The 24,139-nt window shown below is 32.7% G+C and overlaps 1 protein-coding gene across 1 annotated transcript in view; it reads left to right on the top strand.

Moving 5' to 3' along the window:
- The window catches only part of LOC130901576 (hillarin), a 52,216-nt gene that overhangs the window by 6,478 nt on the left and 21,599 nt on the right, over nucleotides 1–24,139 (top strand). The window contains exons 2-3 of the mRNA XM_057813052.1: nucleotides 790–1,300; nucleotides 10,293–10,522. Of these exons, the coding sequence (XP_057669035.1) occupies nucleotides 937–1,300; nucleotides 10,293–10,522 (594 nt within the window). The 5' untranslated portion in view covers nucleotides 790–936. The remainder of the gene's footprint in view (nucleotides 1–789; nucleotides 1,301–10,292; nucleotides 10,523–24,139) is intronic.

Raw genomic sequence — 24,139 nt, 5'->3', positions numbered from 1 at the left:
AAACAATCAATATAAAAAATTAGCATTGGAGTACATAGAAAATTTCGAAATTCGTGCATGGCCAATTTCTCTAGCCTACAATTCTCAACGAATTGACCCTGTGATACTAAGTCACGCGATGTAAGCAGCTCTATCCAATCGCAGACCAGTTTTTATTTTCTCCAATTGTCACCAATTGTAACCATGGGATATTTAAGTTTGTCACATCCAACTGGTCACTCGCTCATTTCTACAACTTTCCACGCGGTCAGTATCGACGACTTCTGATCTCAAATCAATCGTATTCAGTGCAATCCACTGGGTTGCTTTCAGTGATAGTGCTCTCACGTATCAAGTTTTATAGGAGATCTTACTTTCACTTCCGTTTCGAGCATAGCTTCATATGGATCAAATTTAATGTCTTTTTGGTGGGTTTTACTTCTTATCATTGCGTTTGAGTTTGAATTTGGTAAACTAGCGATAGTTCTTCATAATAAAAAGTCGAAGCGAGTTGATCTGTACACCACGAACAATTCAAATAACACTCGTATGACAACACGTATGTCAAACTTTATTAGGGTAATGTCCGATTTAGGGCCATATCTCAAAATTTCATTTCATTACTTCTTTTGTTTTGTTGTCATCTCTCTACTCCGTGTACATAGGTCTTATCGTGGTGTTATAGATGCTGCACATAAATTAATTAATCTGTTGATGTGTTGAAAAAGTACGCCACTGACTTTTCACATGCATATTAATGATCGTTTGCAGTAATAATAGCGTGTCTATAACAATCTTTTTTTGTTCTAGTGCATCCCAACATCAGAAAGTGTGCTAATGCAAATAATCATTTAATGAAATTAATGACTGAAATCTACGAGTGCGTGTAAAGCAACGTTATCAGAGCGATAAGTACCGTCCCAGAATATCCATAAAAATAATTTTGAACACAAAAAAATGTTACAGAATTCTTACAAGGCTATGTACCGCCCAAATTTTTACGAAAGTACATGCTTAAGGTGCAACGAAACTGTTTATCAAGTAGATCGAGTAGGACCTTTAAAAGACTTTACGTTTTACCACAGTGGGTGTTTCAAGTGCGCCATTTGTGGGACGAAATTGACATTGAAAACGTATTATAATAACCAACACCGACAGGAAGACAAAGAAGTGTATTGTAATAGTCATGTACCGAAAATTGGAGCGGGGCATTTAGATGGATCCTCAGTTGGAATTAGATCGGCTCTTAACGTTCCAAAGAGTTCGAATTTCGTTAATGAACAAATAAGGGGACCTAGTCGAGTTAGCAATGATTCGGAAGGTAAGTTTTGGAATATTTTGTTGACATTATTAGCTTCCCTATCAATTTTATACTTTCTATCAAATATTTTACCTCTCAACTTGGTAAAAAAAAATAGTCAAACGGGGCCATATGGCAACAAAAATTTGCCGATCAACTCGCTTCGACTTTTATTATTCTACTTCCCACTTTAGTTAATGTTCAGCTTAGAAATTAATAATCCGAATGTGCGTGATCGATTGCTACACCTAACCTAACCATGTGATGGCGATCCATATGAATACTTACTAGCCGTTACTTCCTTCAAAATATCTTCAATTTTTCTCCATTCTCCAAAACATCCCCAAACCATTACCGAGCTTCCACAGTGTTTTACAATCAGGCTCACATGAATCTAGCATCCGTTATTTCTTTGACCAGCGCTGCCAGCTTACCTCAATCTCTAAACTCATTGATCTGAGCTGCTATCTCTGAGCCCGTGCATCGTTGATCACGTTTACAAATCAATACAATACGTTTGTTTTCAACGGTTGTGGGTTTTAAAGGCAGCCCTGAACGTTTCCTAACGCTAAAACTTTTGGTGGATGCATATTTTTCACTCTATGGTCCTCTTTCCGTTGAGGTGTTTCTAATTCGTCGGTAATGGTACGGTTATTTGCCTAAACTGTGAAAAGTTGCGGTCAATGTACAAATTTCAACCGATTTTAGCAATTTTAAAACTTAGGAGTTTAAATTTGTGACAACGAAAACAATTCGTCTACGAACTTGTCTTGGTCCAAAAAGTATAAACCACTGCACAGTATTGCGTTTCACGGGGCTAATTGGGACTAAAGTACAATTATAAATACTTTGTTAAAGTGCATTTTTTTTATTTCAAAGAATGGATTATTGGGAAATTTTGACCGGTAGTATATATGATGAAAGTCATAAATTATATTCATATAGGAAATAAATAAATTTAACTTATTAATACTTTGATTTCTGTATAATGGAAAAATGTTTAACCCAGGGCCGGATCAAGATTTATAAGGCCCGGGCCTAAAATAATGACGGGCCCCCCTTAAGGAATTCGAAAACCCGGAAAAATTCACAAAATAATATCAATACGTTAGATTTGTGGTATCAACACATCAAAAATTACAGAATGATTTCCAATTGATGGGTCCCTCTTGGACCTGGAGCTCGGGGGTATAGCTCCCCCAAACCCCTAGCGTAAACCGGCCCTGGTTAAAATTAATTTGGACGGTCCCAAGTTATGTCTGTTATCAAGGACACCTACTAATCTGCATTATAATCAAAATATGTTTATTATATTTGCACTATAAAATAACTCGACTTCAACCGTTGTAGGTTCACTTAATGAATCGAATTAAATTGTTTTTAAAAAAGTTATTTATTAAAAAAAATTAATATGAATTAAAAGTTCCCAACTTGATCGTTAAATGCAGTAACGGATTTAGATTTATTAGACCCGGAGCTAAAATAATAACGAGTCCCCTTTAAGGAATTAGGTAGCCCGGAAAAATTAAAAAAAATAATATCAATACGTTAGATTTGTGGCATCAAAAAATACAGATTGTTTTCCAATTGATTCCAGTCGATTAGGAGCTCGCAGACTACTAAGTTACTTTTAAATAACCTAATAACATATTAAATTATTTGTACCTGTTAATTATATCCGTTATCAAAACGTAAATTAGTTTTTTCCAATAAATATTGAACAAATATGTTAGAATTAAATAAATTATGATAACTATTTGAAAGATGTTATTATGCATAATTCTAGTCGACTTATGGTCAGAATTATTTTGAACATTTGAACTGCAAACCAGTCTTTCTACCTTCGAGAGACTGATTATCGTGGTTTAAGTGTACCAAGTATTGTCATAGCTAGTTCCTTTTCGTATTTGATTAGGATTTTTTTAATTATAATTTTCTATAACAATTGGGCGGCGTATTCAAAATATGTGCAGCATATCACTTTATTTGGTGATTGCCAGTTCGTATGGTTTTACTGATGTTTTACACTATACTACACTTTCAACCTGAACCAAGACAAATTTGAATTGTTCTCCAAGATCTGTAAATTGGAAGAAGTTAATATAAGAGACTATGTCATACTCAATCAGTCGACTATTCATTTTTTTCTACTTATTTTTTTGCATCAAAAGTTTCTAAAATATCGTCCAAGAATATGAAATCATTTGCTGAACACTTTTGAGCATTTGAGAAATGATAAATGTCTGCCAATTAGTATCACAATTTCTCCTGCAGGCACAAAATTGAGAAACAATCAAAACATTGAAAATATGTTAACAAATATCAACAATTTGTATAAAAAAGGAAAATTAAAAATAACTTTTTTAAAAACAATTTAATTCGATTTATTAAGTGAGCCTACAACGGTTGAAGTCCAATTATTTTATAGTGCAAATATAATAAACATATTTTGATTATAATGCAGATTAGCAGGTGTCTTTTGATAACAGACATAACATGGGACCGTCCAAATCACTTTTAACCAGGGCCGGTTTAAGCTAGAGGTTTGGGGGGCTATACCCCCGAGCACCAGGTCCAAGAGGGCCCCATCAATTGGAAAACAATCTGTATTTTTTGATGCCACAAATCTAACGTATTGATATTATTTTTTTTAATTTTTCCGGGCTACCTAATTCCTTAAAGGGGACTCGTTATTATTTTAGCTCCGGGTCTAATAAATCTAAATCCGTTACTGCATTTAACGATCAAGTTGGGAATTTTTAATTCATATTAATTTTTTTTAATAAATAACTTTTTTAAAAACAATTTAATTCGATTTATTAAGTGAACCTACAACGGTTGAAGTCCAATTATTTTATAGTGCAAATATAATAAACATATTTTGATTATAATGCAGATTAGTAGGTGTCTTTTGATAACAGACATAACATGGGACGGTCCGAATCACTTTTAACCACGGCCGGCTTAAGCTAGGGGTTTGGGGGAGCTATAGCCCCGAGCTCCAGGTCCAAGAGGGCGCCATCAATTGGAAAACAATCTGTATTTTTTGATGCCACAAATCTAACGTATTGATATTATTTTTTTTAATTTTTCCGGGCTACCTAATTCCTTAAAGGGGACTCGTTATTATTTTAGCTCCGGGTCTAATAAATCTAAATCCGTTACTGCATTTAACGATCAAGTTGGGAATTTTTAATTCATATTAATTTTTTTTAATAAATAACTTTTTTAAAAACAATTTAATTCGATTTATTAAGTGAACCTACAACGGTTGAAGTCGAGTTATTTTATAGTGCAAATATAATAAACATATTTTGATTATAATGCAGATTAGTAGGTGTCCTTGATAACAGACATAACTTGGGACCGTCCAAATTAATTTTAACCAGGGCCGGCTTAAGCTAGGGGTTTGGGGGAGCTATAGCCCCGAGCTCCAGGTCCAAGAGGGCGCCATCAATTGGAAAACAATCTGTATTTTTTGATGCCACAAATCTAACGTATTGATATTATTTTTTTTAATTTTTCCGGGCTACCTAATTCCTTAAAGGGGACTCGTTATTATTTTAGCTCCGGGTCTAATAAATCTAAATCCGTTACTGCATTTAACGATCAAGTTGGGAATTTTTAATTCATATTAATTTTTGTTAATAAAAAACTTTTTTAAAAACAATTTAATTCGATTTATTAAGTGAACCTACAACGGTTGAAGTCGAGTTATTTTATAGTGCAAATATAATAAACATATTTTGATTATAATGCAGATTAGCAGGTGTTTCTTGATAACAAACATAACTTGGGACCGTCCAAATTAATTTTAACCAGGGCCGGTTTACGCTAGGGGTTTGGGGGAGCTATAGCCCCGAGCTCCAGGTCCAAGAGGGCCCCATCAATTGGAAAACAATCTGTATTTTTTGATGCCACAAATCTAACGTATTGATATTATTTTTTTTTAATTTTTCCGGGCTACCTAATTCCTTAAAGGGGACTCGTTATTATTTTAGCTCCGGGTCTAATAAATCTAAATCCGTTACTGCATTTAACGATCAAGTTGGGAATTTTTAATTCATATTAATTTTTGTTAATAAAAAACTTTTTTAAAAACAATTTAATTCGATTTATTAAGTGAACCTACAACGGTTGAAGTCGAGTTATTTTATAGTGCAAATATAATAAACATATTTTGATTATAATGCAGATTAGCAGGTGTTTCTTGATAACAAACATAACTTGGGACCGTCCAAATTAATTTTAACCAGGGCCGGTTTACGCTAGGGGTTTGGGGGAGCTATAGCCCCGAGCTCCAGGTCCAAGAGGGCGCCATCAATTGGAAAACAATCTGTATTTTTTGATGCCACAAATCTAACGTATTGATATTATTTTTTTTAATTTTTCCGGGCTACCTAATTCCTTAAAGGGGACTCGTTATTATTTTAGCTCCGGGTCTAATAAATCTAAATCCGTTACTGCATTTAACGATCAAGTTGGGAATTTTTAATTCATATTAATTTTTGTTAATAAAAAACTTTTTTAAAAACAATTTAATTCGATTTATTAAGTGAACCTACAACGGTTGAAGTCGAGTTATTTTATAGTGCAAATATAATAAACATATTTTGATTATAATGCAGATTAGCAGGTGTTTCTTGATAACAAACATAACTTGGGACCGTCCAAATTAATTTTAACCAGGGCCGGTTTACGCTAGGGGTTTGGGGGAGCTATAGCCCCGAGCTCCAGGTCCAAGAGGGCGCCATCAATTGGAAAACAATCTGTATTTTTTGATGCCACAAATCTAACGTATTGATATTATTTTTTTTAATTTTTCCGGGCTACCTAATTCCTTAAAGGGGACTCGTTATTATTTTAGCTCCGGGTCTAATAAATCTAAATCCGTTACTGCATTTAACGATCAAGTTGGGAATTTTTAATTCATATTAATTTTTTTTAATAAATAACTTTTTTAAAAACAATTTAATTCGATTTATTAAGTGAACCTACAACGGTTGAAGTCGAGTTATTTTATAGTGCAAATATAATAAACATATTTTGATTATAATGCAGATTAGTAGGTGTCCTTGATAACAGACATAACTTGGGACCGTCCAAATTAATTTTAACCAGGGCCGGTTTACGCTAGGGGTTTGGGGGAGCTATAGCCCCGAGCTCCAGGTCCAAGAGGGCCCCATCAATTGGAAAACAATCTGTATTTTTTGATGCCACAAATCTAACGTATTGATATTATTTTTTTTAATTTTTCCGGGCTACCTAATTCCTTAAAGGGGACTCGTTATTATTTTAGCTCCGGGTCTAATAAATCTAAATCCGTTACTGCATTTAACGATCAAGTTGGGAATTTTTAATTCATATTAATTTTTTTTAATAAATAACTTTTTTAAAAACAATTTAATTCGATTTATTAAGTGAACCTACAACGGTTGAAGTCGAGTTATTTTATAGTGCAAATATAATAAACATATTTTGATTATAATGCAGATTAGCAGGTGTCTTTTGATAACAGACATAACATGGGACGGTCCGAATCACTTTTAACCACGGCCGGCTTAAGCTAGGGGTTTGGGGGAGCTATAGCCCCGAGCTCCAGGTCCAAGAGGGCCCCATCAATTGGAAAACAATCTGTATTTTTTGATGCCACAAATCTAACGTATTGATATTATTTTTTTTAATTTTTCCGGGCTACCTAATTCCTTAAAGGGGACTCGTTATTATTTTAGCTCCGGGTCTAATAAATCTAAATCCGTTACTGCATTTAACGATCAAGTTGGGAATTTTTAATTCATATTAATTTTTTTTAATAAATAACTTTTTTAAAAACAATTTAATTCGATTTATTAAGTGAACCTACAACGGTTGAAGTCGAGTTATTTTATAGTGCAAATATAATAAACATATTTTGATTATAATGCAGATTAGCAGGTGTCTTTTGATAACAGACATAACATGGGACGGTCCAAATCACTTTTAACCAGGGCCGGTTTAAGCTAGAGGTTTGGGGGAGCTATACCCCCGAGCACCAGGTCCAAGAGGGCCCCATCAATTGGAAAACAATCTGTATTTTTTGATGCCACTAATCTATCGTATTGATATTATTTTTTTTAATTTTTCCGGGCTACCTAATTCCTTAAAGGGGACTCGTTATTATTTTAGCTCCGGGTCTTATAAATCTAAATCCGTTACTGCATTTAACGATCAAGTTGGGAATTTTTAATTCATATTAATTTTTTTATTATTCAGCCTTGTAACGGAATATATTATTCTAAATCTCGCATTCTCGAATCAGTTTTCTTAATAGAATTTGTCTCTAAATATTCAGCTACTATGATAAGGCAATTCATAATAAACGAATTCATTCAGTAGACCTTGTAACAATGGTTTTTATTTATTTATAAAACTATTGACGTAATTTATGTATAATCTTTGAAATCGTAAATCGCTCTAGAAACTCGATGTTTATACACATGACTTTATTTATTATTGTCACATTGCTATTCACATATTTGTTTAGTATCGTTATCACTAAATTCATAAACAATTTGGAAATTATTATTAAATAAAATTACAAAATTATAAACAGTATTAAGTAGAAGTAAATAAAATATATAAAATGAGGTTATTAATTTGAATGCTAAATACAAATCCATTTCATATCACTAAAAGTTTTATAGAAAATGGCTCGGAAAATTTTCGATGAATTACCGTGGATTTTACATTACCTTTGAGCAAAAAAACGAATAATGATCGAAGAGTAACAGACAGTGGTACATCCTTCTCGTTTGTTGCTATAAGTACATTAAAAAAAGAGGATACGGGGTCCTGGCTGTTTTCTACGCTTCGTAACAGAGCCCAGTCTAACTCCCAGTACAACCACTTTTATGATACTAAATTTTTCGCGTGTTTATTCAAAAATTCCGGTTTATATTCGAACCACCCTCGTACATGCCCTATTTGAAGTTTCGATTTTCTTCTCGTGTATCTCCATTTGTTATCAAAATAAGTAGAATATCTGAAATAAAAAGAGACTAAGCTAATTTTTATAATATTAGCTATCCGCAAATGAAAATTTCGTCAAATTACATTCAGCCCTTTCAGAGAATAGCCGGAACAAACAGATGGACAGACAAAAAGGCAAACATCTACTTTCATATGAATTTAGTGAAAAGAAGTTACTTCTAAATTATACATTGAAATTCAATTTATTTGTATAGATTCAAAAATAAGGGGTTGGGAATGTAGAAGAGACAGATATTTTTTTTACAAGTTTTTATTAACAATCAGAATATTTTTTACATTCTTTGGGTTAATTTGCTCTCGAGTGCTAGATAATCTAACATCTATAATGTCTTGGTGAGGCTTACATCCAGTGATTCAACCTCTTATACCTCATATTAAGTCTATTGTCCAACTTTTTTTCAGTCTTTTCGAGTTTCTTGGTGCCAACCACACTAGTAGTGGATTTGGGTGGGTTTCTATAGTGAATGGTGTGAATTGTTACATGCCATGGAGCAACTACTAGTTGATGGAGTATATTTTAGATTGGGATCTCTGAATAATATTTGTATTAGAGCACAGCTCTATTCCATACGTCCATAGAGGCTTGATGACAGATTTGTAGATAAGGACTTTGTTTTCAAGTGAAATTTTGGATTTTCTCCCTATCAACCGATGAAGTTCTTCTTGTTTTTATATAAAGTTTTTTTTTGATATGCTGTTTCAAGCTTTTTGTCTTTTTCCTAAGTATTTGGCACTATCAGACAGATATTTGTATCGAAATAAATTATAGTTTAAAAATACTAAAAATCATAATCAACCTAAAATTAAATAATTCTTGACATGAACATAAAATCGTTAATGAGAAAATTATCGTCTTCATTATGAAAACGAAGCATGCTTTCTATGACATTTTTTAATCAAGTTATCGTTTTTTAACCAATAGATCTGAGACTGATAACCTATCCAGGGACTGTCTAAATCTTTTTTCGATTATTGTGAATTAGGATTTCCTTTTCCATTATTCCTTCCCTTCCTTTCCTAATTTTCTTTTTAATACGCTCGTACGTTTTTCTAAGATAGCTCAACTGGTAAAGTTTTTCGCACGTAACCTGTCAGATCTAGATTTGGTCCCTATTCCAGATCTTCTGAATAATTCATTTACCTAACTGCTAAAAATGGTAATTTAAGACTTGATGTCACTAGTTTCATTCCGAAATACATATTTAGTTTGAAAATGTCATTGAAAGCACCCCACACTTTCATAATTTTATGATAGTGACATATAATTTCTCAGTATTTTTAAAAGGTAATTAATTTTTCACTTTTCAGTATAAGTAATGCTAAAAGCGTGTTTGAACTGTATTTTATATTTTCGTATTTAGTTCAATTTACTATTTTGAGCATGTATAGATGTGTTTATGGTTGCATTTCGATTTTGTAAGTCTGAGACTGCGCTCTTACGTAATTCGCCCACTAGTTCTATCTTTTTTAGTCTCGTACATAGGATACAAAAAAAATTTTTGAATAATAGCGAATCTAATCATATATTTGAACCTTACAAGTAGGGTGAAATCAAGGACAAAAAGTCAGTTACAAACATACAGATGAAAATAATAAAAACGTGTTTAAAATATGTCCTTACAAGAATCCCTCACAGAAATCGATCTACAGTATTTTCTTAAAATCTAATAATACTTCCATATATCGGTAGGGGACTATTTTTTGTGACTCACACAGTATAATATCAAATTATCTTTTATCTTATATTTACATAAATATTGAAAAAAAAACCGATTCTTATTTTGATGTTTATGTTGTAGGCGATCCATTAATTAATATAATTATGCAAATTGTCATAAAGTCCGAAACGTCGTTATTTACCAGTTTTCGCAACGAATTTTTCATCATTAGAAACAAATAATCAAAATGATTTATCTAGAAAATCCTAAGAAAATACTAGAGAATTAAATTTTAACTTTTTGATAAGCGCTTCCATTTTTTTTAGGTCTACATATACGGACTCACATAAATGGCAGTCATCAACAGCCGCATTCGCCAACTTATGGCGGATATAGCAGCCCCAGTCCTAATAATTATTATCATCGTGACACTTCACCTTCGTACCAATATGGGAGATTCGACGCAAGTGCCCTTCATATAGCACACGCCTTGAAACAAACGGAATTACAAAAATCGTACAAAGTACATAGGGAAAAACCAATAGATTGTTATTTGGTGAGTGAGGCCCATTTTATGTTTTACTTCATTGGAATGGAATTATCTAACGTGATTCCGATTGATTGACACCATATTGTCTTTTTATGAAAACTTTTACAACCACAACGGCTTTGAAAAACACGAAGACACAACTATCTTAAGTGAATATTTCCAAATGTTCGACAATTACTAATCATGCAATCAATTTATTTATATAAATTCAACATCAAATAAAAGGACACTTCATATCTTTTGTAATCAAAGCTAATTATCAATCATGTGTTTGTTTTGTGAGTAATCTGTAGGGTGTTAGTCCATTGAACTAATCCCTTCATGATGAGTAGACTTTTAGATAAGATTTAATTTACGGTTTTCGCAAACATTCAAACATCTTTCATTCTCAACTAAATAAACTAGAAGAATATCATCATTTACAGCTTTAACTTTTTTGAGATCTCGCCATGTATTATGGAAATAAAATGTTTGTAACACAATTCTCATCCTAATTTGCGTTTTTTTCGAAAAGTATAATAAACAATATCGTTTATTACACGTCCAGAAATGGATTTTTCGCCATGAGAATTTATCATCATCAATTCAAGACTTCTTATCAAGTGTTTTATGTTCACATAAACATAAAACAAATGGTGAAACTTCTATTGATTTATTTGTTGTACATTAGAAATTTCTCTGCTTTTATGACTGGTATTAACGTCACTAGTTGGTGTGTGATTCATGTCGAGAAATTCACGAAAATTATTAATACCAATGCATATAATATTATCAGTATGATAAATGATAATTTTTGGTGTTGTTTTTTCTTAAATAAATATCCTTTTTGCTCCTTTTTGTCTATCAAAATTACTGTTCCATTCACATAAAAGGAACAATCATACAAAAAAATAAATATTGAATGAAAAGTTTGCATTAGTATTTGTTATCAGTTATAATTTCACAAAACTGTAGTCGGCTGTCTGGGTCATTTCTATTTATTTCCTGTTCCGAATGTATCCTGTAAAGTGAAATTTATGATGTTTCAAAACGCGAAAAAGCAAATTCTTTGTTCAATTTTTTGTTTTAGTCGTAGGATTTGAATTGATATGATCTAAAATTACTACTTCTTCAATTGCAGTTGTTTTCATATTTTTTTGCAGTTTTAAATTAGCTTCTGATTCCGTTTGTTCTAATACTTATGAAAATTTTGAAGTGACAGCAAAAATTCGCAATTAGCAAACCATAAGCGTTACTCTTCGTTTCTAAGTTTCAATTTTTGCAGACTGGCAGACTACTAAGCGAAAATATTTGAAAATTATTTGTAAACATACACGTCTGAGGACAGGCCACATAGTCCTTAAAAGATTGGGCAGCTTTCTTGAATCTCACTTTCGAATTTCTAATGGAATTTAGATAGATAATTAAAATTAAGTCTATCCTGGTCTACCAAACGCCACCTTTCTATTAAAAGTTTTTTTGTATTATAAAATAACCGCTAGACTTTCAAGAAGGGGGTGCTATGGTGATAAAACCTTCGAAGAGACTTTGATGCAGTCGTTTGATGAAGCCGAAGATAACACAAATGATACAGACGAAATCCTAGAAGATCACTAGTTACAATATGTGCGCCACACAATTTTTCTTGAAATTTTGCGTTGGACAAACCATAATCTCACTCAAATAAGCATCGGGTAGGAAAAGAAGCGAATAATATAAAAGAATGTGATTTAGTAGAATTGAAAACTTCTGCTAGTACTATTGATTTTTATTGTTTTTAATACACATCATGAAAATAAACAAACTCTTATTGTTTATTATAAAAAAGAAAAAAATTGATCGATATACTAGAGAAAGCAAATACCATGAGTCTAACGCACCAAGGAGTAAATGTTAAGCGAAAAAATGTGTCAAAAAATGGAAGAAAGAAGAATATGGAGGATGCTTTAAATTGTCATCTATGATTCTGTCTGCTAACCAAGTTAAACCAGGGTATAATCGAACAATGTCCATTTTTATCATAAAACTTTCTTTTAATAAAATTTGCTTAGAAACTTGAAGCTACCAGTAAAAGCTCGACTATACGCAGATGACTTGGTTCTTTACTGTAAAGGAAAAAATATTAAAAACCTCTTCTCACAAAGTCAGGCTTTTATCCATAACTTAGAACCGGTACTGAAACTTTATAATGAAGACATAAAAATGGAAACAGCAATAAAATTTCTCGGTATACTATTCGACCACACACTAAGCTGGAACTATCATATTAGAAATCTTCTCCTAGCTTGCAACAAACGACTGAACTTACTGAAAACGCTAACGAACAAACAACAAACATTGTACCGAACACTTATTCGATCAAAACTAGATTATGGATCAATTGTATATTCAACAGCTAACAAATCGCTTCTGAAAAAACTCGACAGCTTTCACAACTCAGCCTTACGTTTGATAACAGGTGCATTCAAAACAACACCAGTGGAAAGTCTGTACTGCGAATCAGGGGAACCATCCTTGGGAGACAGAAAAATATATTTGAGCCAACTAAAATCCAATCCTTCCAATCCGACCCTCCAAAACTGCTTCTCCAAGAAATTCCCAAATCTTTTTTCAAATAAACCCAGAACCCCCAAAACCTTTCTATGCTATAATTCGATCATATCTAAGCGAATTAAATTTCTTTATTCCTGAACTCCTTCCTATCGAGTCTTCTCAAACTCCACCATGGACAATAGAAAGCACCAAATTCATTACCCATCTCACCTCTTTCGACAAACACCACACCAACCATAAGCTAATCGAAGGACACTTAAATAACATACTCAATGAGTACAAAAACTTTGTACATATTTACACAGACGCATCAATATCTCAAGACGGTACGGGGATCGCAATCATTACACCAACCTCCAAATATATGATAAAAGCTCCTCAAACCCTATCCACTTTCACTGCTGAATTGTACGCACACACATCGCCGTTTCATCAAACGAACCTAATCTCCTCATACTCACAAACTCCCTTAGCTCAATCCAAACTCTTCAAAAAATTCACACCACAAATCCATTAGTAATCAAAATCAAGCAACAACTGCAATACATACAAGACAACAACAAAAAAATAGTATTCTGTTGGATCCCCTCACACATTGGAATAAAAGGAAACTAAGAGGAAGACCTGACGGCTAAGGAAGCTGTAATTAGTGATAGTGCAGAGTGCGTGAACTTTTCAACTACTACCGATATAAAAACAATCTTAAAGCGTAAAGTGTTTGATGAATGGGAGATCAAATGGTCAACATCCACACACAAACTTCGTGAAGTGATAGACTCAATACTACCGAAAAATCGCAGAGATGAAGTTCTTCTAACACGTCTGCGTCTAGGCCATACGCGACTGACGCACCGCTACTTATTTGATGCGAAACCTGAACAAAAATGTAACAACTGCAATTGCAAATTGTCTATAAAACACATAATCGCAGAATGTTCATCTCTTAACTCAGAAAGATCATCATCAAATCTACCACTCGGAACAATACGTGAAATTTTAGGACCAAAATACAATAAAACAGATCTCGATCATAAATTTAATTTAACAATTATTCATAGATAAAATAATTAATTTTTACTAAATCGCTAATAACCAGTATACGGTTGATGCGAATTTTTTTAACAAAAAAAAAATTGCTGCTCCGGACAGATCCAAAGGGGGATCACTAATAATTATTAAAGTCACTCTCATTTCTTTCAATTGAAAAGTATCGAATAAATATCATTTTGCTTTTTGTTCTCTTTATGATTGTTTTAAAAATAATTATCGATTTTTAATTTGATATGGTTGCGCCCCCTTTAGGCTAAAATACACTGCTATAGACAATGAATTTTTACTGGTATCTTATGGTATTTTATTCGATAATTTTCACTTAGCTACAGAAAAAAATAAGTTGGCTGTTTCCTCCTAGGTTAGTTTTTCAAGTTAATAATTAATAATTAATTTTTTTGCTAATTGTTTATGGAGAAATAAGTCCTTGTACTGTGTTCGATATATGTCCATTAGAAAAACTGAACATTCTACTTTCTATTAATCAATTTAACGAGCTTACGAGCGATTTAATGATTCAGATTTAACTTTAATAGTTTCACTTTTCTCACACACTTCTGCGACATTATTTGCATAATTGCAAGATCAATGATCTAAAGATTCTTCCTCTGGATTAGATTAAACCGAATTGATAAAAAGTATATTAAATTACACTTTCTACCAATACTGATGTCGTCGACCCATTTTTAAGGATATATGTAGTAATTCATGTGGAAATATGTAGACGAAAGGCAAGGAGCGGATATGAAATTGAAAGTTGTGTTCAGTCTCATACTTTATATATACAGGATATTACATAAGTAAAGAATAAAATTGTGGGAACAAACAACAAGACCACCACAATTTTCTTAAATACAATGTTTCTTCTTGAAAAACAATATCAACTCATACAAATGGAATGTGTTATACAACAAAACAATCAGTTACTGTCTTTAAAATTCCATGATACTAAAGAGCTAGAGCTCTCCCCATTAATACTAATTATTGATCATAAAATTATGTATTTATTTATTTGGGTAATTCTAAGTTAAGAGGTAATACGTTGTATGAAGTGACGGCATACCATTTTTTTCAATATTTTTATTTAACTATGCTTTTTTTTCTGGAAACTTTTAAGTTGAAAATGTTTACGAAGTGGCCAGTCAATTTGTTGGTTTTATCTCATTTTGTAAGTGACCAGAGGAAATACTCAGTACAGGGGAGAGACAAGATGCTCATTAAGCAGTTTCTTCTTTATAGTTTCTTACTGCTTTTGCAAGTGAATTTACTTTGGTGTTGGGTGTGCTAATTGGTGGTTTTTGATCCGTTGTATTTGTTTTTTGTAGCGTTGGTTTGCAGACCTAAGTTGAGCTATTTCAGATGCTTGTTTTCTTATTATTAGGTTTCTAGCTTTTCTTGCTCGACTTGACTTTTGCTGTGCTGCATGTGCTCGCCTGTTTATATTTTGAGAGGGTGGTGGGTCTTCATTATTCGAACATGGTGGTATTACAGGAGCATCGCTTATATATTGGAGTGCTAAACGACGTCTACGAATTTTTGCTTTTTCTCTCCATACTTTTCTAGCCTTCCGCTGCTCTCTGGGTGTCATTTGCTTCACTGTCTTAATAGTTCCTTTTTCTTTCTTCTTTTCATATTTTTCCCTTTCCTTAACTCTTTGTTGAGCGTATTTACCCGGGTCATTTTTCATTTTTTGGTATCGTAATCGTTCTGCAATCCTTTTCCTTTCGAGTCGTTCTTCGCGCGTCATTTTTTTCGAGATGCCATTTTTTCTGTAAAAAAGTCATATTACATTGTAAAGCTAAGATAGACATAATGCCAAGTAAAGGTTAAGAAAAAACGATAGAAGTATTAATGAAAACACGTACAAATGTATCTCCCCTGGATATTAGGTATCTTCCCTGCCATCAAAAGAGCCAGGGGAAATAAGCCAGGGAAGATACATTTTCGATTGATACCTAAAGTTTTTCGTACACAATTCACAACCAAGCATAACAATGTATGCACTATTCATAGTGAATATTGAAGTATATACTAGTATTTTAACAAATAATTGCTAAATAAAACTTACCAGAGGAAAGACTACAGTCATTCAACACTTCTACAACCAGCGAGTGGCGTGACTGAAATGGCCAACAAAATGACTGCGCAGTCGGCTTATGCGCCGCTTGCTGCTAACTTCACGTTACATCCTATGTACTCAAGATCTCAACTTTCACATATTAGCAAAACAAAACTGATTTTTAAACGAAAACAAAAAGCCAGGGGACAAGACACGAAACACGAAGGACAAATTTCGACGTTGATATTTTTTATAAAAAATTGGAATATAAGCAATTTTACTTGTAAGATACTGTTACTAAGTTATTTTTCTATATAAAATTATCGATACTTAAGTAATTATAGAATTTTAATACATTCATAATTACTGGTTTACAAATAAAGTCGGTTGGGGGACAGACCAGGGAAGAGACTTTTTTCTTATATTAGAGCTTATTGTGACTAAACTACGTACATTTATGTAATAAATTTGAGTGACCACTTAGAAAACATTTAGTTTTAAGTAATGAATAGGTTAATTATACAATTAATATAAAAAAAAAAGTATTTTTTTTTGTCTTGTCCATCGAAAGTACTTCTTAACTTAGAATGACCCATTTACTACTATTTACGCGAATTATTTCCTCAGTATTAATCGATTAAGTAACTGGTTTTACTTTGGCGATTTCAAGGGGTTAGTTTTTTGTGTAATTTTATGGTTTATCTATACTTTTAAATGAATCACTGATACTGAAAATTAAATATTGTGATGCGGACCTTGCCAAGTTGTTTGCTATTCAGTTTGCAGTAGGGCGGCTCTTATATCTTTTTGTAAAGATATTTAATGATTACCACAAAAAAACGGATGCAGAGGTTGGAAAATAATCCGGCGTCCACCAATCGACGTTTGAGAGACACTATCTACACAAGCATGGGAAAAAAACTTCAAGATTAGTTAGTTACCAAAGTTTGGTAACACCTTTTGTATCGACATGCTAAATGATATTGAAGTGGCCCTGAACTCTAACCATTTATGGTGTGACTATATTACATATCCTGTACGGATAAGATTTATTCAGTTATGTGATACATTTATCTGGAAACAGAAATTTTTCAAAATATTAGTCTCCGTTATTATTACGATAAAAAATCTCGATTTATATTTCAATTCTTTGAAGTCCATCCTTGTTATGTTAAAGACTAATTTCCAATAGAATTCTAGTTTTGCAAAACTAAGTAATCAGAGAATTTGTTTAGTATCAACATTTAGATCTCTTATGTAGTTCTACAAATAGTCCAGTGAATACAGTAGTGATAAAAGCAGTTAATTGGTCTCATTTTAAAGGTAATCGTCTAACTGACGACCTCAAGCAAGTGGTTCGCTGCTGGGTATAGCAGAGTCATAGAAAAATGTGTTTAAGTTCACCCAGGCAACCAGCAAAAAAATCCCCCCGTTCGTGTTGTTTTCCAAGAAAATTTTACAAGTCTCAATTTTTTGCAGATGCAGTTAAAAAGTAGAGATTCTAACGAGTAAAATGCACTTTCTTTTGTCCCGAAATATTGAGTTTTCAAGGAGACATAGCAGTTTCTTTTTCGGCCGGGGACGTAATTTCCCTCAGACTCTACGTGGAGCGAGTAAGATGCGACCTCGAAGCTTGAGCGCATTTTACAAAGAAATGACAGCTCTTAGGAAAAAATCACAAGAAACCTTTTTTGTAGAAAATTTCTTAAACTGCATTTTTGATCTGTCCACTTTTTCCGAAATTTAGCATAGATGGCTTAGCTTAGCTGCCAAAATTTTAATGTTAACTTTTACTGTATCGATAAAGGACCCTGAGAACTACCTAAATCCAGAAAATCAGAAGCTGTGATCACTGGACTAAATGTGAAATAATGTTTAGTTTACCAACTGGGTGTTCTCTTAACTAAATGAAAATTACACGTTATAAACTGATTTATATTAGGAGCGTTAGTAGATTCACACTCGTAAATCTTGCTTTAGAGTCCGTCTGATTCGGAATTTGAGCTGTCTTCACCAACATTTATTATCACTGGTTCAATATCTACATTCAACAATTTTTAGAGGTTTTCATTAAACACAACATTGTTGGCTTTTAACGAAATGATAATTCCATGTTTTTTTTACGAAATGGACGAACTTTAATCTGTCTTCACCAATATTTATTATCACTGGTTCGATATCTACATTCACCAAATTTCGTTTTCGACTAAACGGATCCTTCTATATTTTTTTCGGTACGTCTAGCACATTTACACTACAATTTTCCAAAGCCTCTTTCCAGAAAACATCAACACTTTAGCGCCCTCGAATCTAAGTTTATCAAAGTTTGGAGTGAAATTTTGGTCTAAAAATAATTAAAAATTCATTTTAGTTTGTTTTCAATCCACTCACAAATTGAGTCGCAAGCCTTTTGTGCTTTTTATTGGCAAACACGATACATCAGTGTTTGTGGTATTATCAGTTTGCACTTGTTTATATCGAGAGGAGTCTCTTCTCCTAACTGTCATCAGAGAGATGGAACGGATCGTTTTCAATAGCATCATTACTATAATTAACCCACCTGCGTTTGAAGTATGCGTAACATTTGATGACTATATTTTGAATTTCTCAGCGACGTCTTTTCGCTGCAGCACCTTTTTCAGGATTGATACTTAAAAATTTGAGGCAAATCTGAATCTTAAGTTCCCACCCAACATCTTCCACTTCATATGATTCTCCATATCGGTTTCAAAATGGAATACAAAATCATAGAATACTATTATGAACATTTTGTGAATATTTGTTCTGCAAGAGTCCATACATCGAATGAAGGTAACCCTAATTTAGCTTCCAGGCCACCAGGCTTTACCAGGCAAAAACTGGACCAGAGCACGTCCGTGGCCTCACGTGCCACATTAAGAACGAACTAAACGAATGGTTTTAGAATCTTACTGGAGAAACACTCCAGGCCTAAGATAATCTAGAAGACAAACGATATGAAACTGGAGGTTGGTTTTCTGTCAGGTCACCTGAACACGATGGGCATGGCAGATTCTGCGAACAAGCCATGGACACAGCAGAGCATCTACTCTGTGGATGTACTGCCTATTTCGGTAAAAAGCTCCAGTACCTTGGAGGAGTAGGGAAGTGGGACATAAAGATCCCAAAAAATTAGCCTCGTTTGGGAGCAGAACAATAAGATGTAAAGTATTGTAGAAAATATCTTTTAGGTATAGGTGCAGAGTTGCTGTAAAGCCAAAACGACTCCTCAAAATCAATATACTCAATTTTATGATGATTAAACGTTATCCTCTCTTATTTTTATTGAGCATTCACAAGTATTGACCATATAAAGATTTGATTGAAGTATTGTTCTACCTAAACGTAACCAGTACGACAATTGTTCTTTACGCAATTATTTTTTACGGATAATAACTAATATTTAAAGAGTAGATAAACTGTTAAAAAAAGAAAATCTTGTTGTACATATGTGTACTTTTAATATTTCTTTAATGGTAAGTACCTAGAAAGCTACTGATTCGATTGTGAATACACAATTCCACTTCTATCTTTTTATGGTAGGTACACGGTGATGATCATTCACTCTTCATGCAGGAAGTGCACTTCTCAATAACGTCCGTTCTATGTGTATTTAACTGCATTGTTTGTCAGTTATATCAACATTACATTATGTATTTTATAACGAAATACCTATCTTATGTATAATTTTGTTATACACTGGAAAACGTAGTCACGCCAATTAAATATTTCAAGGTCGGAAAAGACAATTTAAACAATGGAATCACCGAACCCGACATTTTGAAAAAACACCTGATCTGGCTGCCATCAAATGACCATTGTAAAAAATTGTTTCGAATAAAGTAAACTTTGATTCATTTATTCGCGAGTGTATGATAAAATAATGCACAAATTTCATAAAAAGTAAAATATTTATGTCACATCAAACATCTCATTTTATTCAGCGACAAAAGTCATCAATAGTTTTTCAAATAGGTTGTCTACAATATTTTCAAAAGCTTGTTTTTCTGCATTTTAAAAAAATAATTTGAGTATGGGTCACAAGGAAACAGCAAACAAAAAAATAAATAAGAATCTCGATTCCTTTTAGTGATAATTACAGTTTTCGATAATAATAATTAGTTCCATTAAGGGGTGTAAGATTAAGTCACTTATGTAACCATTAATCGACGACTTATTATTCACCAAACTGGGTATGGATACATCTTAGAACATTAAGATCATAATGTAGAGGTAAACATTCTCATTGGTACCACTGGAATCAAAGTTTTCCTATTATTTGGATCTGGAAATGCCGCAATTAGTACTGCTGTACCAAGATGTTCCAAATATCGCTCAACTGTTGAATTCTCGTCAAAGAAGTACGAACGATTCCTACCCAAAGATTTTGTAGCTAATTGACTTTGTATGGGTGCAGTTTTTGTTTCTTTCAAAACTTTATTACTACCGACTGACTAACATTTTGACAATTTCTGTTGTAACTGTATGAGTATCGTCTTCTATCCAATAACAGTAAGATATCTAGCTTTCCATCATTGTTCATTACTGGTCTTCCAGCTTTCCTCACGCTTTCCATTATGGCCAATTTTGTAACAATTTTGTTTATCATACTTTAATATTTTACTTCGCTAATAATTATAGCACAATTCAAGTAGTTTATTATATGTGAGGAATTCAAACTTTGCTTCAATCGGGCGAGGTTAATCTAAATGGCTTCGTAACTGCAAAGAAGCTCTACGATTTTTTACATATATACTTATGGTCTAGACATACCCATAATCAGACTATTGATATCTTCATGAGGTATCTCGTTCCCTGTCACTTCTATCTTATCTTACTTCAAAGAGTCATCAGAGTTTGGAGTGTAGATAGTGAATTCCTTAAAATTTCATCGATTATATCCTAAAAATATTTAATTCAGGAAAAATCGAGTATCTTAACGACCAAGGTAGAGACAATTTTGTGCCACATCGAAGTATTAAAAGGTTTTAGTAGTCGGATTTTGAAATAACCTGAGGTGCATTCATATTATCTCTCAAGAAATTGAAGGAAACCTGGAGTGATAAGCATACCATTACTCTAACAGAGCGGTGTACTTGTCACTCAAAAAATGGTTGAGAGTCTCAATATTTCGTATTTAGGCAGTACTCGAACTCATCATTCAAGTCGATGAATAATACCATTCTCACGAATATTATTCTTCCGAGATTAACATAAATCTTATAAGTAGATTCATTTCAATGATATTGAACTTGAAAAATGGCTAAATGGATGATGATTTGAATAACTGAAGAGATGATAGAGATAAATGCGTATTTTACTGAACTTTTGTGTGTAGCTTAATCATGCAAACTTTTTTTCTATTCCCGATTTCACGTTAGATTACTAAATTCAATAATTCTCCATGTTTGACATTTTTGGTCTCATTTATGATAACATTTCTGTTTTTTACGAGACATTTCTCGGAATTTCCTTTTTAAAACAACGTTTCGAACCGCTAAACCGTATTCTGAGTCAAACCAATTCGGTGTCCAGGTTTCTATGCGACTGAGTTCATAAAATCCATAAACCTACTATTTTGAATTCTCAATTTCATTGTGGTTACACTAATTTGGGTTGGAATATTCATTTTGTACCCAAAAAGTCGTTCGACGTTGTTCGATACCTAATCGACACTTTGTCGCTGCATTTCCCATTGTTCAGATTTCATACACTCATTGATTTTTTTATTCCATGCAACTATGGTAATATTGGTTTTACTCTTCTGTAGGTTCCACTTCATTATTTTTGTTTGGCAATCTTTCCTTTCCAAAGCTTTCCATCAATACTTTTTATTGTATCGTTTCTTGACGTTCTATTTGCTCCAGGGCGCCCATTTCCATGGTTTCTATTTTTTTTTTAGTTTTCCACGTTTCCCTTCCATATACGAAGGTATCCCAATCATTGCAATGTAGATTTGTTGCTTTCTTATTTCAGTATTCCATTAAGTGAACCGTGTCTTTTTTATTTTTATCTGCAGTCCACATTTTTCATATTCTTCATTTAGTTTGAGAGCTGTGTATTCTTACTCATATCGTATTTATATGCGATAAATTTTGCAATCTATGCACTAAAAAATAATAAAATATGCATAAGATTTTGGAAAATACACATTTTGTACATTGATATTATCAGAAACAAACAAAAATGAATTCCAAATTTAACGCTCAGTATTTTATTCTACAATAATATTTTATGGGGGTATATTTATTTGGTCCAAATAAAATACACTTTTTGCAATATTTGCAATATACTTATTTTGCATTAGTATTGAACTATAGTTGGGATAATCAATAACGAATGGTAATTTCCATTTTTCGTAATTAAAAATGGAAACCAAATATTAAAAAACTATTGATTTCTATGTCAGATGAATAATGAAAATATTTGTACTCAATACGCGGTTACTACTTGTGTAATAAATTTATTTAATGTCAATTTTCATAGATGCTATAAACATAAGAATGGGTGTGTCATTTTAATAAGTTTATTAGTTAAAAAAAACCATTATAGTATGTATCATAAATGCATGACCAATACCCAGTCACGATATAATCAATCGAAAACAAATACCCACGCCCCTTATAGTATAAATAACGCCCAAATATTTGATAAAAAAATGACTTGGCGTCATATTCACAATGTCATTAAGCTTGAACCGACTCCTTTACAGGTTATATTCGCTGAGTGGATATGATTTTTCAGAATACCAAAACATACTAACAGCACCGCGTAGGCAAGTTTTATCGAGAGGCAAACGCATATTTTACATTTTAAAACATACAAATCATACGAAGATAAAAATTTATTCACAATTTCCGCAAATTTATTATAATAGTTCATAGACTTTTCTTTTATACAGTGTCAGTCAATTAGATTGAAAACATGTCCAATCTGACGTTGTTTTGCCATATAAATTATATCTAGGAAATATTTTTCTAGTTCAATAAAAATCATTAACTTTCTATAAGTGTGTAGGGATGTTCTTAAGGCCGCTTGACATGATGCAAGACAACGTGCAATGCAATGCAAGATGCATTATTTCTTGATCAAAAATATGCACCAATGAGTTTCTAATCTACTAATATTACATTTTATTTTCATTAGGAGTTTTTCCAATATTTCTTCATCCACACTCAACTAATTTTTCTACGTTTTTCTCGTCTAATTTTCTAGCTAATCTGTTCATCAGACTCCAAAAGCAAGTCAGAGGCAGATATAATTATTTCCAGTGATGCACCGGTCACTTTTTTCTTATTTACTTTAAGTAGCTTTGTTATTTTCAATTTTAAACTGCCCACAAAATATTAAATAAAGTTTGATGTTAGGAAATTGTTTACTTTTACTTTTGGAATTTTGATTAGTGGCAACCATGATGCAATTATAAGAGACTTGCATAATATCAAACGACATGCAATATTCGTATATGTAATATTTTGACGTTTCAAGGGATGGCGTGTAATTTCTTGCACGTTTTCTTGCACCATGTCAAGCGGACTTTATCGAAAGGGTTGTAGACAATGGAAGTATGCTTTATTTAGGTTAATAAAGTATTTTTCATTAAAGTAACGAATATATTTCAAATTACAATTCTTGAAATGAACGTAATATTCAACATCAGGCATACTGAGATTCTAGTCGAGGAAATAAATCGATGTAAATACTCGAAGAACTTGTTAACGTTGTTGGTCAATTCTTCTAGGTCTGATGATTATGAATTTGCGCGTTCCTCTTCGTTTTAATTGTCTGTTGTAATCGATGTAAATACTCGTAGAACTTGTTAACGTTTTTGGTCAATTCTTCTAGGTCTGATGATTATGAATTTGCGCGTTCCTCTTCGTTTTAATTGTCTGTTGTAATCGATGTAAATACTCGAAGAACTTGTTAACGTTGTTGGTCAATTCTTCTATGTCTGATGATTATGA

Source organism: Diorhabda carinulata, chromosome X, assembly GCF_026250575.1.
Source record: "Diorhabda carinulata isolate Delta chromosome X, icDioCari1.1, whole genome shotgun sequence".
Taxonomy (NCBI): Eukaryota; Metazoa; Arthropoda; class Insecta; order Coleoptera; family Chrysomelidae; genus Diorhabda; species Diorhabda carinulata.
The sequence above is the reverse complement of the archived record's forward strand: the minus strand, read 5'-3'. Positions and strand labels throughout refer to the sequence as shown.